Genomic DNA, 18207 nt, shown 5'->3' on the forward strand with positions numbered 1-18207 from the left:
GCCTTCCATCATCGCAGGTCCCATGCCTGGAAGGGGCTCTGCGGTCTCAGAGCCTCCTCAGTGCGTCTGCTGGATCTGCCTCTGTCCAGCAGAGCCAGAACTTCCAAGGTCACCAGTGAATAGTGGCAGTACTGGAACTCAGGGCTCTGGTCCCCACTTCAGGCTCTTCCCCTTGTGCCACAGCTGCCCCTCTGGGCCAGGGACCGCATCCCGGAGGGACGGAGCAGCCTGTCCGCAGGAGGATCCCACAGAGGGACAGAGGCCTGGCTCATCTGAAGAGGCCTAGATCTATCTCCACAGCACACAGTGCTTCTGTAGAGTGCTCCCGGAGCCAAGGACCAGGGAGGGCTCGTCTCCTGCACTGGGACCGTGAGTTGTGTAATTCTGCCCTGGCAGACAACAGTAAATACAGGAGTCCCCCATTATCCCTAGGGGACACGTTCTAAGACCCTTGGTGGATGTCTCAAACCATGGACAGTACCAAACTCTATATATTATGATTTTTCCTATACATACATATCTGTGATAAAGCTTAATTTCTAAATTAAGTACAGTAAGTGATTAACAAAATAGAATAATTGTAATAATATATTGTAATAAAAGTTATATGGATGTGGTCTCTCTCTCAAAATATCCTATTGTGTTGTACTCATCTATTTTGACCACAGGTAACTGAAATTATGGAATTAAGCGATTATGGAATTAAACTGTGGATCAATGGGGACTACTTGATTAGCTAAAACTATCATAGCTAACATTTATGGAGCACTTACTATGTGGGCCTGGAACTGCTCTCAATGCTTCACATTTATTAATTTGTAACTTTCACAACAGTTCCATGAAGTAAGCACTATCATCCCCATTTATAGTTGAAGAAACTCTCAGAGATTAAGTAACTGGCCCAAGCCCCAGAGCTAGTAAGTGGCAGAGCAGGGATTTGAATGCAGGCAGCACAGCGCTGGGTCCCAAGCCTTCCTGGAGGGAATTCCAGTTCCACCATTCCTAGCTGTATAGCCCTGGGCAAGCTATTTTTCCTTTCTCTGCTTGGTTTTTCATCTCAAGTGGGATAAAATAATAGTACCTACCTCATAGGACTGCTGAGAATTAAATGCTAATGCCCGTAAACTTCTTAGAAAGTACCTGTTACTTAGTAAGTGGACGACAATGCTGGCAAAACCAAGGTCATGGCATTTAAGCAGAGCCATGCAGGATGAGAGGGGCCTTGCCAGGTGGGCCAGGCTGGGGAGGTGGGCTGGGACAGGGCACAGCTTGAGCCAAGGCACAAAGGCCTGAGAGTCTGGGGGATTTGCAGCTGGGCAGGGTGTGTGCCAGGGGTGGAGAGTGCTTGACCTAGGAAGCCCCCTTGAAGTCACATTCCTGTTGGGCCTCCCACTAGGCCGGGCTGGAGTTCAGGGATAGAACTTGTATCCTGGTTCTGGGTCTCCAGGGGCTGGGAGTCTGTGGGCCAAAAGGGTCAGATTTTGCAGGTCTGTTTTCCTCACCAAGCCCACTCCAGGTAGATGAAAAAGGGATGTGAGGGTGTCAGGGTTACTGTCAAGGGAAGACTGTCAACAAACAGTATGTATTGTCAACGGGGAGGCATTCATGGCACAGGACAGCTGGGAGCCTGGCCTGTCACCTGTCCCAAGTGAAGAGCCCTAATCCCATCTCCCCTCTCTGCCCTCCCGAGGGAAAGCAGCTGTCACCAGCACCTAGGCCACCGCCCAGACTCTCAGACCTCCCTTGCCACCTCCTTGGGAACTTATAAAGGTCCTTTCCACCCCAGTCCTCTCCTGTCCGGCTCTGAGGATCGCCTGGGACAATGGACAACAAGGTCCTTTGCATGATGTACATGAGAGCTGTGGATGGGAGACGCCATTTTTCTTTGTTGCATAGTCCTGGGTACATGACACCCCCTTGATAAAGGCTTAGTAATGCTTTAGACAGAGGGGAAATCTGTTTCCTGCTTATGGGCTGCTGGGCACAGAGGACATCTATCAAAGTACATTCTGAAGTCTCCTGTGTCATGGTCGCTAACACCACCTCTACCACTTGATGGGGAGCTCCTAGAAAGCAGAGGCTGTTTCTTACTCATTTCTGGGTCCTGGCACAGAAGAAGCAATTGATAAATGTTTGATGAATTTCATTTCCTCACCTAGGAAAAAAAAAAAGCAATTTCTCCTTCACCTTGTTTTTTGGGTCCAATGTGGTTTTTATTCAGGGGTCCTGGTAAGAGATACCTTCTCCCCACCTGGCTGGACTTAGCCCCAGTTTAGAAGGCCAGTCTCCTTCTCAGGTCTGCAGGTAAAAAAAGGACCCCCAAATAGGCCACAGCTAGAATTTCAGTTTTATTAAAATAAGCACAATGTATAAAAGCACCATGGTGTTGTATAAACGTCTGCCTGACAAATGCAAATCTATTTTCTTTCTGTAACTCAACAGTTCAGCTTATCTGAATGGCTGTACCTTCACGAACTCGGGCAGCAGGCACTGCGTCGCTCAAACAGGGCAGTGAGGCTTCACCCCAGTGTGGCTTCACCTCAGGCACAGAGCTCCATCTAACTGCCCAGATCTGTGCCACCCACACAAGACCTGGGGACACAGCAGCAGACACCGACGCTGTCTCTAAGCTTGTCATAGGGACAGCTTAAAATCAGTTAGAATAGGGCACTGCTGATTAAAACCCAAATGCATGGACATTCCAGAAAGAGCAAGCCGTTACACTCTGGGAAGTTCATGAGCTTGCAGTGGGAGATTAAGGTCCCATCTTTGCTGGAACAGCATGGTTAAAAAAAAACCAAACTTTTAAAAAAAAAAAAAAACAAAATACAACTGACTTTAGCAGCAATCACAATCAAAGGGGATGATAAATGAGGGACACATTTCAGTCACGGCAAAGAAAGATTATGTGCTTCTCCGTGCTGCAGACCGGAAGACTGATCTGATTTCCTGAATGAGGAAGGCTCCTTGCCCTTCCCTGAATTGAGGGGATGGCTTTGCTCAGCCAAGGGAGAAGACGGGCAAAGAGGACATCCGGAGGACAGAGGAAGGTGGAAGGACCGCCAGAGGAGGGTGACAGAGCTGAGAGGGAAGAGGCACGTGTCGGCAGCCTCTGTCAACTGATGCTTCTTGCTTCTCCCTGCAGGCTGCAGCCGCAGCCGCCGCCGCTGCTACAGCGGTGAGAGCAGGCCGGATCCCAGATCTGCAGGCGGTGAGCAGGTGGAGCCCAGCGAAGAGCTGTTCCTGCTGCAGGCAATTATGCAAAGTGACAAGTGATTGCTTTCCTTTCAAAGACAACCCCTTTGGAAAAAGCTTTTTCCTCTAGGACCCTAGGGAAATGGGGGTTGGTGGGAACTTTAGGGCCTTCTAGATGAAAAAGCCTGAGTGAAGCCACAGAGCAGACGCTGTCACCTGCTCAGCAGACTTTAGCCACACAGGTTTCCAGGGGGACAACGCCTGGCCAGGCCTAGGGTCTATAAGGTGTGACTGGAGCATTTCAGAGTGCTGTGGGGGGGCTCCTGTCTTCACCACGGCCTGCCTGGGCCTGGGCCCGCCTCCGGGCCAGGCGTGACTTGCAGGGAGGGGAAAGCTTCATGGAGCAGAGGCCATCGGCCAGTGCCTCTGGCTCCTCCGCTAGTTCATTCTCTTCGTGCTGAGATAGCTGGCGGTTAAGGGCGATGGCCTCAGCTGCGAAGAGCGTTAGGTCCATTGTGCTGCTGTTCCTGCAGGGCCGGGGCAAAGCGCAGAAAAGAGGATCAGGACTCTGGGGTCAGCCAGGCCAGCTCCGGGACACTCCCACTCGCTGCTGTGGCACTGCACTCCCACCAGATTTCCCAGAGCCGGGACGGGCTGCTCTCTCCAAAGTAGTTCTTGCCTAGGTTTGGAATCCGGCTTGACTGAGGGATTGTAATTTGAGCCCCAAGTACCATCCCTGGACTTGATGGTAAGGGCAAGCTCCCCCTTCTCCTCAGGGCACCCTCCTCTGAGCTCCCACAACGCTACATACAGGTCTACCAGGGGCAGAGACCGGGCACATTAAACGCACCTGTCCCTCCCTCGCCTGGCCCGGGTGGGGAAAAAGCTCCCCCAGCAAGGCCTGCGCTGCTTATGTCACGTCCCCAGCACCTAGCTCAGGACTAGCAGGGACAGGCACTTCGGGTTTGCAGAATAAATCTTCTAAGGTGGATCTGAGGCTTGGCACCTAAAGGCATCTGGAGGCTGCTCTAGAGAGTCAGGTAGGAACTCAAATTGGGCAATAGCAACTGGGTCACACGAATTGAGATTACGGAGGTGTACGACTTCCTTGTGTAGCTCTTAAAAGCTGGCCATGAGGCTGGTGCCAAAACGGTTTCCCACACTGCTTAGCCCTGGCTCTTTGGGAACAGGGCAATCCAGCTGTGAAAGGGCTCCAGAGTCAAACAGCCCAGGGCTGCTGTGTGGCCTTAGGCAAGTTAACTTGATTGCCACTCCTCACCTCTCTCATCCGGAACACCTCTCTTAAATTCATCGTGAAGATTATGGATATAATTGTATCCAGCCCTTAGCACCACGTCTGACATGTGGTAAGGACTTATTATTTTTTTGAGACGGATTCTTGCTCTGTCGCCCAGGCTGGAGTGCAGTGGCGCCATCGCGGCTCACTGCAACCTCCGCCCCCTGGGTTCAAGCGATTCTCCTGCCTCAGCCTCCCAAGTAGGTGGCATTACAGGCACCTGCCACCATGCCTGGCCATGGTAAGGCCTTAATCCTAGTGGCCACTATTATCACCGTCCGTCTAGTACTGTACGTGCCCCTCACTCTTGCTCCTTTCACCACATGCAAGGGCAGAGGGAAGCCGCATGTGAATAACCCATGGGTAAGGTCTGTCTTTGGGCTGTAAGTTACATTTCAATGGGAAAAACAGATTTTTTTTTTTTTTTCCTGCCAACAGTGCTAGGAGGGGCCTTTAAGGTGCTGGAGGGCAGAGGAAGCAATCTAGGTGAAGGCAGGGAAGGGTGAGAGATAGATCCAGAGTAGAGGAGAAGAGAGTGAGGAGGGGAAATGGGCAGGGAACCCCTTTGGAGAAGGCTACTTGAGCCTAGAGATGGGCTCCCCGGGCCCCACCTCCACCCCCATGGTGGCAGAGAGCTTGAGGAAGAGCAGGGCGTGGGGGTGGTCAGAGCATTTACCTCTGGAGGACTTGCGGCGTGGGGAGTCCCTTTTCTGGAGCTTGCTAGAATGGGAAGGACAGATGTGTAGGTAAAGCACTGCTCCCTCCTTCCAAGAGCTGCCCCGCCCAAGCCAGCAGTGGGGAGGTGACTCTAGGCTGCTGGCCTGGCACAGGGACTCGGCTCTGCTTGCTTGCAGGGTCAGGCCTTCCAAGCAGAGCAAGGAAGGTACAATCTGCAGGCGCAGCCCCCACACAGCTGCTTCTGCATGGAAAGCCCCTCTTTCCCTTTGCCTGGCAAAGTCCTAACCATCCCCCAGGACCCAGCTCAAGGGTCACTTCACCTGTGACACGCATTTCCCCTTCCCTGCCACCTTCCTGCCTCAGTCTCAGGCTTGGGGTGGGGGGTGGGGTCCTGCTCCCTTTGTGCCCCTAGCACTGTTTAGAAGCCTTTATCACGCTGTAACTTATCCCCTTGTCTATTCTCTCCACTAGAGCGTCGACACAGGGACTGGGTCTCACTTGTCCCTCTGGCATGTGGTAGGTGCTCACTTATGGGTCTGGGAATGAGCCACTTAGACACTCCAACTGGGTCCCCGACTGTAACACAGGCTGCCAATGCTTGCCTCCTTCCACTGGTAGGGTCGCTGAGGCTGGCCAGGGCCTGGCACACCAAGGAGACCAGTAAGTCATGGGAGCATCTGGCAGACCCCTTGGAGGGCAGAGGTCAGGTATTGTGAATAGCCAAGGAGGATTCTAAAAAATGTTTTCTAGTGAAAACATGAATTCTAAGCTTAGGGAAAAAATACCATCACTTGCCTTTCAGGCCAGCTGTACCCAGACTCCCAGACCATGAGGAGAACCTATGTGCCCCAACTCGGCCACACACCAATCAGCGCAGCAAGGCCTTGCTCGCTTCTGGGTGCTCTCAGCTAATGATGCTTCTATATAAGGGGAGGATGCTACAGACTTCAAATGACAACAGGATGCTTGCAGGTAACAAATCCCCAGAGGACTCTGTTGGGGCTCAGTCTGTGGCCAAGGTTAGAGCCAAGTCTACGGCCTATAAGGGGCTCAGTCTGGGGTAACAGGAGGAGTTGATTCGCTCTACACACACAGGGATAGACGCTGTCCGCTTCAGCTGTGCCAGCCACAAGGCTGGTGCTCAGCACTCGCTGGCATGACAGCTTCCTTGTGGCCATGCCGCAGCCTGGAACGGTGGAAAACACCCCTCCCAGAGTCACTCACCCCCTGCACCCATGGGTGCTGCAGAACTTGGGCGGCGCTAAGTCTCTGCTTCGCATCTCGCACCAGGAGCTTGGAGATGAGGTCTTTGGCCTCACTGGAGATGTGTGCCCAGTCCTTGTCAGGAAACTCATACTTGCCTTCCTGGATGCTTTCAAACAGCTTGTTCTAGGTACAAAAGATTCCTCCTGAGGCCACACTGCCAGGGATGGGCAGGATGTGCCTGTCATTGTTTTGATCAACCAGCTTCAGTTGAGCTCAGCTGTAGCTGCAGCTCATGGCTTGGGGATGCCACAGACTGGGGCCTCTTCCCAGACTCACCCCGCACTATCCCCTAGATGAGCAAACTATACAGAATGCCCTTGGCAGGCCAGGATGGCTATACCCTTGGTGGGCTGGACGGGTGATGAGTGGAGATCGCCCACAAAACAAAGCCCAAATTCCTTGGCTCTTCCTAGAGGACTCTCTGTGAACCTCTCAGGCCTCATCTCCCACTACCACCAACCTACTACTCCACTTTTCCTTCCTAGACACTGCAGCTATTTCATGTGTCCACGTCTGTGCCTGTGCTGTTCCTTCTACTTGTGATTCTTGTCCCTCTTCCCCAGGGCAGGATGCACCCTTTAAGAGTCAGTTCAGGGCCGGGCGTGGTGGCTCACGCCTGTAATGCCAGCACTTTGGGAGGCCGAGGCAGGCGGATCACAAGGTCAGGAGATTGAGACCATCCTGGCTAACACAGCGAAACCCTGTCTCTACCGAAAATACCAAAAATTAGCCAGATGTGGTGGCGGACACCTGTAGTCCCAGCTACTCAGGAGGCTGAGACAGGAGAATCAGTTGAACCCAGGAGGCAGAGGTTGCAGTGAGTCAAGATCGTGCCATTGCACCCCAGCCTGGGCGACAGAGTGAGACTCTGTCTCAGAGAAAAAAAAAAAAAAAGAGTCAGTTCAGGCATGATCTTCTCTAACAATCCTGCCCTGAGCTCCCAGCTGGGCAGAGTGTCTGATTATCTCTATTTTACCTCGTGGCCACCCTGACAAGACGGGGAGAGGGCACTATGAGCCCCCATCCTGATCAGGAACGCTCTCCCAGCCCAGTCCTGCTTGGCATCCCCCAACCACACTGACCCCAAGCAGGGTCTACGCAGTGCTTCCTGGGGCCGCACTCACCTGGCACACCCTGCAGACCTCGCCCCGATCCCAGCCACAGTCGGCCCCGCAGTGGCCCACGAAGGGTGGGTAGCCGCTCAGCATGATGTAGAGGACCACGCCCAGGCTCCACAGGTCGCAGCGCTTGTCGTAGAATGTGGCCTGGTCCGTGAAGACTTCCACCACCTCAGGGGCCATGTATTCTGCTGAGCCACACTGTGGGGGCCAGGGTTGGGGGAGAGGGAGATGGCAGAGAACAGAGAGGCTTAGTTACAGCAGAGGGGATGGCAGAGAGCAGACTGTGATGGGACTGGAGTAGGAGGCTGGAAGGACGGGAGACAGAGCAGGAAGTTATCAGGAAGGCCAGCCAGTGAGCCGCCTGATGCCACCAAGGCACCTGCAGACTGAGCCCCATCATTCCCCAGTATCCAGAGGAGCAGTTCAGGTCACCTTATCCTTCCAGCTCCTCCTCCAGTAGGCAAAGACCCTTGGCCAAGAAGTTCCAGGAATCTCTCCCTGCCTCAGCTTCCTATAAACAGATATTTCATGTACAGGTACTTAAATGCACCAAGAATATGGCTCTGGGAGGGAGATCCAGTTCCACACAGCATGATTTCTTAAAGTGAATCCTGTCAAGCTCCCCTGCTAGCTCAGAGCAGGAAGTGTAAGAATTTAGAATTAAGAGACCATCAAAGCTAGAAAAGCTCTTAGAACAAATCCAACCTTCCCACCCCTCCCATTTATAGATGGCAAAGGTGAGGCCAAGAACAGGACAGGGATTTGTTTGAGCACATCAATGGCACACCTAGGACCAGAATCCAATATTCCTTTCTCTCACCCTTGTGTAGAAAACGGCTGATAGGAATCAAACACATTCTTTTTGCTCCACTCTTCACTATTTCAGGCTCACCAAGAAAGAACCACCTCCCCGCTCCACATACCCTGCAAAACTAATTTGACTGAAAGACGGTAAGTGTTCTCAAGAAAGAGTATTTTCTTTGTTATTGGCATTTAGTGTTAATGACTTTGAAAACAAGGTAGCCCGGTGTGTTAGAAACTAATAAAGATTCCTGATAATGTTGTTTAGAATAAGATACAACACAGGCATATTAAGGGCATGTCTTAAAAGGGTTATTAGGAAAATTTACTTGTGAAGCATACAAATCTCAAAAGAATCAGAATTATACTCTATTAGTTGTACAAGAGATGTCTTGGGAAGAAGTAGCTCCAAGCAGCACCATCTGGTCATGAAATGTGAAATCAGAGAAGCAAACAGGCTAACTTGGCCAAGCGATCCCACGTGCACATAGACTGAGACCTCACAGTTCCCACCACAGAGAGACTATCCTGTCCAGTCAGGGAGGACTGCTCCCCATCCCCCATCACAAGGGGGCTGCGCTGTGCCTTCAGCAGTGGGAATGGGGCTTACAGAACTACCAAATGCTCATAGGCAAAAGGGCTGGCCTGGGAGTAGGGTCTGTCTTCTCCTGGGTCAGGAGTCAGGGTTCAGCCTGTGCTTTTTTTTTTTTGAGACGGAGTTTCGCTCTTGTTGCCCAGGCTGGAGTGCAATGGTGCGATCTCGGCTCACCGCAACCTCTGCCCCTCGGGTTCAAGTGATTCTCCTGCCTCAGCTGCCCAAGTAGCTGGGATTATAGGTATACACCACCATGCCTGGCTAATTTTGCATTTTTAGTAGAAACGGAGTTTCTCCATGTTGGTCAGGCTGGTCTCAAACTCCCGACCTCAGGTGATCCGCCCACCTCAGCCTCCCAAAGTGCTAGGATTACAGGCATGAGCCACTGCAAATGGCCAGCCTGTGCTTATAGATATAATTTGTCTCTTCATCAGCAGAGAGGGCTCACCCCAAACTAACAGTCCAAGTGTCAGTTTCATTAGCAACTAAGGGGTCAGGGGAGGCTTGAGAGCCACGAACACAGAGCAGTAAGCAAAATGACCACTCAGGCAGCAGGAAGATAGGTCCAGTTGGTTTGCCATCCTTAACCCTCTGTTCTGGACCTCCCAGCTCTGGGTCAGGGAAACACTCCAAATACTTAGGAGCCCAGAGGAAGCATACATACTGGCGTGGTCAGCTCCGGTGTGGTTATGGGGGTGCAGGAGTTGTTCAGTTTCACCCCACTGCCCAAGTCAAAGTCACAGATTTTCACTGGAGACACCTGAAAAGGAAAACAGAAGCCAGCGTCACAGACATAAGAAACTACAGGGCAAGAGGAGCCAGGCATGGCCATATGGGTGCATGGCTGAGTGGCTGTCACGCCGCAGCTGGTTTTATTAGGTCATGTTTGCTCTCCGGAGGTTAACAAGAAGTCCTCTGAGGATTTCTTCCCAAGTGTCTTATTCCCTGTGCTCTCTTATTTCCCAACTAAGGGAAAAATGGGTGGACTATTTGGTGTCGGATTATTGTGAACTCAGACCAAAGTAAGAATGGAACTCTTGCTGGCAAACAATGGTACAGGTTGCAGCACAGCAGCTAGGGAAGTTACTATGTACTCCTGAGAGACAGACTTCTTGCAGCCCATTCAGTGGAGTGCAAAGGAGCTTGCAGTAAAACCCCTGACCGCCTCAGGTGGCTTAGGGTGACCAACTTGTCTGGGGTGGCTTGCTTGGGACTTGATCAGTTTAAACACAGAAAGTCCCATGTTCCAGGAAACCCCTCAAACCTGGGAAAACTGGGATGGTTGGTCACTGTAGGTGGCATCAACACAGTAACCAAGTCCACCAGAACTGGATGCTGCACCTCAGACCACAGACAGGTGCCTCATCTCTGGAGCCAACCAGGAGGGCAGTTTGGGTGCACACATGAGAATGGATGAGAATGGCCTACATGGTGTGTAAGCAGCACAGCGAGTGAACTAAATGCTTGTTCTCTGAGACCCATGTCCTCGCCGGGAAGCCTGGGCAAGTCCCTCAACTTCTTTCTCTCCTTCCTTCCTCCCTCCCCTGTTCTCTATTTTTCTTCTTTTCTTTTTCATTTAGCCTCTTTCTCATTAGTGGTAAAATATAAAGCATAAAATATGAGATTTTAGCCATTTTTAAGTAGACAGTTTAGTGGCATTAACTACGTACATTCACACGGTTGTGCAACCATCACCACGATCTGTTGCTAAAACTTTTCCATCACTCCAAACAGAAACTCTATACGCATTAAGCCATAACTCCCATTCTTTCTTCCCCTAGCCCTGGGTAACTTCCAATCTGACTTTATTAATTAATAAAGACTTTCTGTCTTTATTAATTTGCCAATTCAAGATATTTCATATAAGTAGATTTACACAATATTTGTCCTTTTATGTTTGGCTTATTTCACTTAGCATAATGTTTTTGAGGTTCATTCATGTATCAAAACCTCATTCCATTTTATGGCTGACTAGTATTCCATTGAATGTATGTCCCACATTTTGTTTATCTGTTCAGCTGCTGATGACCACTTGAGTTGTTTCTACCTTTTGGCTGTTGTGAATAATACTGTAATGAATACTGGTATACAAGTATCTGTTTTCAATTGTTTTGGGTAATACCTAGGAGTGGAATTGCTGGGTCATATGGTAATTCTGTGTTTAGCCTTTGAGGAACCGCCAAACTTTTCCACAGAAGTTGCACCATTATATAATCTCACCAGCAATGTATAAGGGTTACAATTTTTCCATATCCTCAACAACACTTACTATTTTCCATTTTTTAAATTACAGCCTACCTAGTAGTATGTGGTGGTATCTCATTGTGGTTTTGACTTGCATTTCCCTAATGACTAAGGATGTTGAGGATCTTTTCATGTACTTGTTGGACATTTGTGTACCTTATTTGGAGAAATGTCTGTTTAAGTCCCGTGTCCATTTCTAAATTGGTTTGTCTTTTTGTTGTAGCGTTTTAGGAATCCTTTATATATTTTGGATATTAAACCTCGACCAGATATATGATCTGCAAATATTTTCTTGCATTCTGTAGATTGTCTTTTCACTTTCTTGATAGATAATGTCCTTTGAAACTTAACCTCTCTTTTTCTTAAGAGACAGGGCTCTCACTATATCACCCAGGCTGGCCTCAAACTCCAGGCTCAAGCAATTCTCCTACCTCAGCCTCCTGAGTAGCTGCGACTACAGGCATGCAACCACTGTGACCAGCTAATTTTTTAATTTTTTGTGGAGATGGGGTCTCGCTTTGTTGCCCAGGTTCTTAAGCTCCTGGCCTCAAGTGATACTCCCGCCTCAGCCTTCCAAAGTGTTGGGATTACAGGCGTGAGCCACTGCCTGGCTCCAATTATTCCTCTCTTTCTCCTTCCCCCCCTTTGCCTTTCCTTTCCTCACTTTCTTGTTTTGAGACAGGGTCTCTGCTGTACAGGCTGGAGTGCAGTGGTGTGATCATGGCTCACTGGCTATACATGTTTCCTAAGTTTCAGTTTCCTTGTCCATAAAATGAAGGTAATAATAGTAACTACCTCATGATATTTTATAAACACTAAATAAATATAAGTGCCTGGCACAATGTAAACACTCAAGAAGTGTTCACTGTAATTATCAGTAGTAATCATAATAATAAATTATAAAGTTCTATGACAGAACCAATGATAGGAAGTCACAAGATCTTATTTGAGCGAATCCATTATTATTCCCCATAAAAGAGTTGTGAGTAGCAGACTGACTCATTCATTCAAGGCCACCTCTTATTTATGAGCCATGGCTTCATCCAGACCACAATATATATGCTCTTGAATACACACATATATATACACGCAGAGCTGTGAACATGGGCCCCAGCACCACCAGGGCCTAAATCTCTCCTAATAAACACAGAATTTGTCAAATTCATACACTTCCGTTTACTTAAAGAGATCTGCTTCATATAAGATTAAGTTGTTTGGCTGGGCGTGTTGGCTCACATTTGTAATCCCAGTACTCTGGAAAGCCGAGGCAGGTGGACTGCTTGAGCTCAGGAGTTTGAGACCAGCCTGGTCAACATGGTGAAACCCCCGTCTCTACTAAAAATACAAAAATTAGCCAGGTGTGGTGGCACATGCCTGTTGTCTCAGCTACTTGGGAGGCAGAGGCGGGAGGACCACTTGAGCTTGGGAAGTCGAGGCTGCAGTGAGCTGTGATCATGCTGCTGCATTCCAGCCTGGGTGACAAAGTGAGACCCCATCTCAAAACAAAACAAAACAAAACAAAACAAAACAAAACAAAGGTCTTCACGACTTACATCAACTGAATAAAAGTAGGTGCATTGGACTAGAAAATATTAATTTTGTGTAGGTCTCATATATTTTCCAAACTCTCAGGCTTACATCAATCACACTGATGATCAAGAGCGAAGAAAGGATGAGGATGGGCAGAAACATCACACAGCAAGTGTAACATTCTCACAGGTCCAAGATGATCAGTTCAAGTTGGTGCCTGAGGCCAACGGAACTGCTAACAATCCATCCTGAAAGCAAGGATGGCTTCCTCGGTAGGTATAAACTATAACATTCCAAACCAGGCCCAAAGTACCTTTTCTGGAGATTCACACAATATATTTTCTGGTTTCAGATCACGATGAGCAATGCCTGACATGACAAAGAGCAAAAAAATGGTTAACATATGCACATAATTATCCAACATTCCACACACAATTAATTTTTTCCAAATGCTGTTGTTCGCAGATTAATTCCCAATTATGGTACATTAAAAAATCAACGAGCTGCAGGAGGCAGAAGTAACCAGAGACACAAACCAAAAGCACAGTTGATTCTGCAGGTTCTTTTGAAGAGGTTTAGAAGTCTGGCAGGGATAAGAAGGGCTAAATGAATCCCAGCCAGCCTACCCCTCAGCACCACAGTGACCACCAAGAAGAAGGCCTAATGCAGAGCAGAGAGCTCTGCAAACGGCAATGCTTGGAACAGCAATGCAGAAATAATTAGTGCCTTGTTTAAGAGCATCTCAGGGGCTTAACTGCTCTACCTCATTTCTTCTTGTGTGGCCGATTAAAAAAAAAAATTCCTTCAGTGCGAGTCTCTGAATGTTCAGAGGAGCAAGTATTAGTTACCAAATCTCCCAAAGCGACCGATTCCCTTCTCACCTGCTTTGCATGTCCAAGGCAGCCCTGCCAGCAGCACAGCAAAGACTGCTTTGCCCCTAGGATGCTGTTATTTTTGTTTTTTAAAATAGAGATGGGGTCTCGCTATAGCCCAGGCTGTTCTTGAAATCCTGGCCTCAAGCAGTCCTCCTGCCTTGGCCTCCCTAAGCATGGGGATTACAGGTGTGAGCCGCCACGCCGGGCCCACCGGGGTTGCTGTTTTTAAGAGAAAACCCCTGCACTTTGGCCAGGACTCCTGAAGGAGACTGGAGATAGCAGCTTAGTCCATGAGGGGTTAACCTGCTGACCTGGCCAAGAAGGCACCTGGGGGAGAGCCCTCTTCCAACCACAGAAAGGGACAAAGAACTAACTCAGGGCCATGGCGTTTTGGTGGAGGACACAGAAACCCCCCTTTCCTCTTTCCTTCCACAGCACATGCAGCACAGAGAGGGCTGGAAGGCTCAGCAAGAGTCAGAGCTACAGCTTGGAAGTACTGGAAAGCGGCAGCGGATTCTCGGGGTGATGGGAAAAGCAAAATCTACTTCACTAAAACTCCCTCAGTGATCAACTTTTTCAGCAGTCCTCCAGTTCCCGACTAGAAGGCAAAGGCCTGGCCCAGGCCACGGGAGGCACTTCACTAAAGAAGAAAAACCTGAGCTCCAGCAAGCTCAGTAACTTCATCAGTCACCTAATTGAACAAGAACCCAGAGCAACAAAGTCCAGGCTGCACAAATTGAGTAGCACTGCTCTGCAGCTCGCCGTACTAAAAGTGAAAGATATTTTCCATTACAGCAAGTGCTCCCACAGAAGGATCACGAGCCGCACATGGAGCCTTACTCTCCAAATAGGCGCCCATGGCCCAGTCGTCCCTCAGCCTGAGAACTCAGAGAGCCAGGCTGTAATAATGGGGCTGCCGTGTGAGCACAGCAGTCATCGAGCTGCTCCGGTCCATTTCCCAGAGGTTGAGCTGCAATGTGTCCAGTATTTAAAAGTATGGAACTTGTTTCAGGGCTGACCCATTCTTGCCCAATTCATCTTCCCCGTGTGAAGTTATTTAGCAAACAGCCAAGTTCAGCTGGAAATCGTTTTTCATCCCCTCCAACTTCGAGTCACATGGGCAGCTGGCCAGCTACATGTTAACAAGCGCCTCAGAACTCCAAAGACACCACCGGCCTCTGTTCCCTTCAGTGCATTCTTGTAAATAAATAAATAAATAAATAAATAATAAAACCTGCCTTTACCACCCCCTCCAAGGGGTGGATCTTGTAAAAAGCATGACCCAGTTTTGCCGTCTACAGAGGCAGCTTGGGGAGCAGCTGTAAATCTTTGTCAGGCAGGTGGCACCTCTATGCAGCCCAGCTTTCAGAAACAGAGCTGCTGCTATTCATCATGCTGCGGAAGGCACACACACCCCCTTCCAGTTTTCATCCTAGGTGCAAGTCAGGGCCCCAACATGGGCGCTGTTGGTATGCAGACCTCCTTCAGCCACTGGAGGAGGGAGGTGGGCTCCGCAAACCTGAACCTCCTGGACACACGCCACACTCGTCTGCACCGGATTGTGGGCACCAGGTGGAACGTGTGAGTAGCATGCCTCCCACTGGTCCCGGGCACCCACAACCAATGTGGCTGGCCAACATCCACAACAGAGAGGGGGCAGACCTAAGTCACAAGTTATTCACTTCACACCCACCCCCACCAGGCAGAATGCTTTAACGGAATATTAGGAATAAAAATGCTTTCTTCCTGGTGGGGGGGTGAGGATGGAGGAAATAAATCGTATTCATTGAAGAACTACGACATACCAGGAACTATACTCCATCTATGCTGCACATATACAATACAAACACAAGGTACACATTTTTCATCTATAAAAGGCTTAGAATAGTGCCTAGCACATACCAAGTGCTATACAGTGTTAACTACAGTCTATGATGCTATTATCTCAAATTCTCACCATAGGGTAGGCATTATTACTGATAGAACACATAGCTAGAAGACACGTGAAACCAGAATTCATTTTTTCCAGGGTACTGCTGTTAGGCAAATTTAAAAAAAAAGTATGGAATAGTCAAATGGATTTATGGAAATGTAAAAACAATGTGTGGAAAGATTTAAATCACTACAAAAGTTCCTAAATAATCAGTCATAGGAAAGGGACTGTAACCTGAAGTGTAAATCAAATCTAGTAACCTGTGAGTTACCAATGTGCTCTTCAACAGATACCTCAAATGTACATGTTAATAGAAAAGTATAAGATAGGCACCGTGACTCACACCTGTAATCCCAGCAATTTGGGAGGTTGAGGCAGGAGGACTGCTTGAGCCCAGGAGTTTGAGACCAGCCCGGGCAACATAGGGAAACTCCATCTCTACAAAAAAATACAAAAATTAGCTGGTCGTGGTGGCACACACCTGTAGTCCCAGCTACTTGGGAGGCTGAGGTGGGAGGATTACTGGAGCCCAGGGAGGCTGGGGCTGCAGTGAGCCCTGATGGCGCCCCTGCACTCCAGCCTAGGTGACAGACTGAGACCTTGTCTAAAAAAGAAAAAAACGAAAAAGAAAAATATATTTTTCATTTACTGTGAACAAGATATATTAAACTATGTATATCCTATCGTGCCAATTTTGAAAAGAGACAGAGGTGATGTATTTTAAAAGACTAGAAAGAATAACACCAAGATATTCACATTAAGAAGGTCATATTGTGTATGAGCTTTATATTCCTCACATGGTAAGAATCTAAGAAAAGAAACATCATCCACACACAGTCACACATACCCTGTTCAATGTGAAATTTATGCTTTCTCCTCCCTGCTCTTTCTCCTGTATCCCTATGCTGCTCAGCAGCTCCACCACCCACCCACCGTTCGCAGCAGAAGCCTCGGAGCCATCTTGGACTGTTTCTCCCCCAACTCCCATGGGTGAGCGTGTTCAAACCTCAAGCTGCCTTCCAGCCACACCATCTCCTGCACCAGCCCTCTGCCTGGCCTACCACCTCCCTTGGTACCTAGAGGCTGGCCAGCCCAACCCACCCACCAAGGCAAAGGCTGGGTTCACCTTTGGTATGCAGGAAGTCAAGGGCAGCAGCAACGTCCCGCACCACTCGGCTGGCTTCTCGCTCATTGAAGTGCTTTTGCTTCTGGATGTGGGCTAAGATGGAACCTGGGGAGCAGAGGGGACACAGAAGAATGCCTTTTTGGGCTCTAGTAAGTATAACTTCTTTTTTTTTTTTGAGACGAAGTCTTGCTCTGTCACCCAGGCTGGAGTGCAGTGGTGCAATCTCGGCTCACTCTCGAACTCCTGACCAAGGGATCCGCCCGCCTCAGCCTCCCACACTGCTGGGATTACAGGCGTGAGCCACTGCACCTGGCCGTATGACTTCTTAGAGGCCATGTTTTCCCAAGTTTGGAAAACTTGGCGTGGGGACATGGGGATTCATCGCTTATTCATCACTACCTGTCCAGCTCCAAGTGTGGGGCCTGGCACAGAGGAGGTACCAGCTTGTATGTCTGTTAAACAAAACTGCACTGCTCTCTTCTGTACCTGTCTATGAGGAGCTCAGAAGCGAGAGCCAAAAAATATTAACAATGCTGGGGCTGATTTGGCTTCTGCAATCAAAAGGAATAAAACTGAAGGCACTTGGAGCTGAGGGGGACTCTCTGTAGCAGCATTTTCTCCCCTGCATCTGATCTCTGATCCAAACAAGAGCACAAACTTTCAAATGGAAATGCCACACCCTTGCCAGACATGTAAAGGCCTGGGAAAAGGGGGAAAAATGGGTTTTCCTCCTGAGTGTTCCCATTTATTATTGTTTTGTTGGCAATGGCTAACATTTACTGAGTAGTTACTAGTGCCATGTGCTATGGAATACTCTTGAAATAAACTGTCTTATTCTCACAATTGGACAAAATGGGTAGTATACTTATCCTCGTTTTACAGAGGGGGATCCTGAAGCCAAAAAGAAAAACGGTCGAGGAACGTGCCCAAGATTATGCACCAGTAAGGGGTGACGCCAGGACTTAGGCCCAGGGCAGTTAGGCTTCAGAGTCTGTGCAGACAGCCCCCAGCAGGACTTGTGGTCTGACTGCTGCAGGGATGGACTCTCTTGAGCCAACCACACTGGGTCTGGCCTCAATAAGCTACATTAAGTTTACTGATAGGGCGACGGAGGATCCCATCTGCATGCAGCATTTCAAACATGTACTTTACAGTCAGTCATGTGTTGTTGGGTGGTGCAGGGGCAGACACAGGCAGGAACATGCGGCTTGGCTTCATGTGGTCTACGTTTACTACTAGAAGCCAGTATTTCTGGGCTGCAGGTATTATCTCTGTGTCCTAAAGATGGCACGTGTCTACTGTTTTTTTTGGGGGGGATGGGGAGAGCATGAGAGAAGGGGAAGAACTGCCAAAGACTGTTCATTTGCCAGATTAAACAACGGATCCCAATGTGCTAGGGAACATTCCCAGAAAACCGGCTCCTGACTAGGTCCTAGCTTGCTCTGCTATAGTGAGCCTCGTTTTCAAATTTGCTAAAAGGAAAAGCAGAGAGTAATGCTCTACATTCTTTTTCTTTTTTTTGAGACGGAGTCTCGCGCTGTTGCCC

General features: G+C 49.0%; 1 protein-coding gene across 3 annotated transcripts in view; it reads right to left on the reverse strand.

Annotated features, from left to right (window-relative positions):
- Nucleotides 1–2324: 2324 nt before the first annotated feature.
- MKNK1 (MAPK interacting serine/threonine kinase 1) overlaps nucleotides 2325–18207 on the reverse strand; it is a 46883-nt gene continuing 31000 nt past the window's right edge. For all 3 annotated transcript variants that reach the window (XM_050801874.1, XM_050801854.1, XM_050801865.1), the window contains 7 exons: nucleotides 16662–16766; nucleotides 13041–13096; nucleotides 9618–9713; nucleotides 7561–7755; nucleotides 6395–6559; nucleotides 5169–5212; nucleotides 2325–3722 (listed from right to left, as the gene is read on the reverse strand). In XM_050801874.1, the coding sequence (XP_050657831.1) occupies nucleotides 3497–3722; nucleotides 5169–5212; nucleotides 6395–6559; nucleotides 7561–7755; nucleotides 9618–9713; nucleotides 13041–13096; nucleotides 16662–16766 (887 nt within the window). In that variant the 3' untranslated portion in view covers nucleotides 2325–3496. The remainder of the gene's footprint in view (nucleotides 3723–5168; nucleotides 5213–6394; nucleotides 6560–7560; nucleotides 7756–9617; nucleotides 9714–13040; nucleotides 13097–16661; nucleotides 16767–18207) is intronic.

The sequence above is a fragment of the Macaca thibetana genome, chromosome 1 (genome assembly GCF_024542745.1).
Source record: "Macaca thibetana thibetana isolate TM-01 chromosome 1, ASM2454274v1, whole genome shotgun sequence".
Classification (NCBI taxonomy): Eukaryota; Metazoa; Chordata; class Mammalia; order Primates; family Cercopithecidae; genus Macaca; species Macaca thibetana.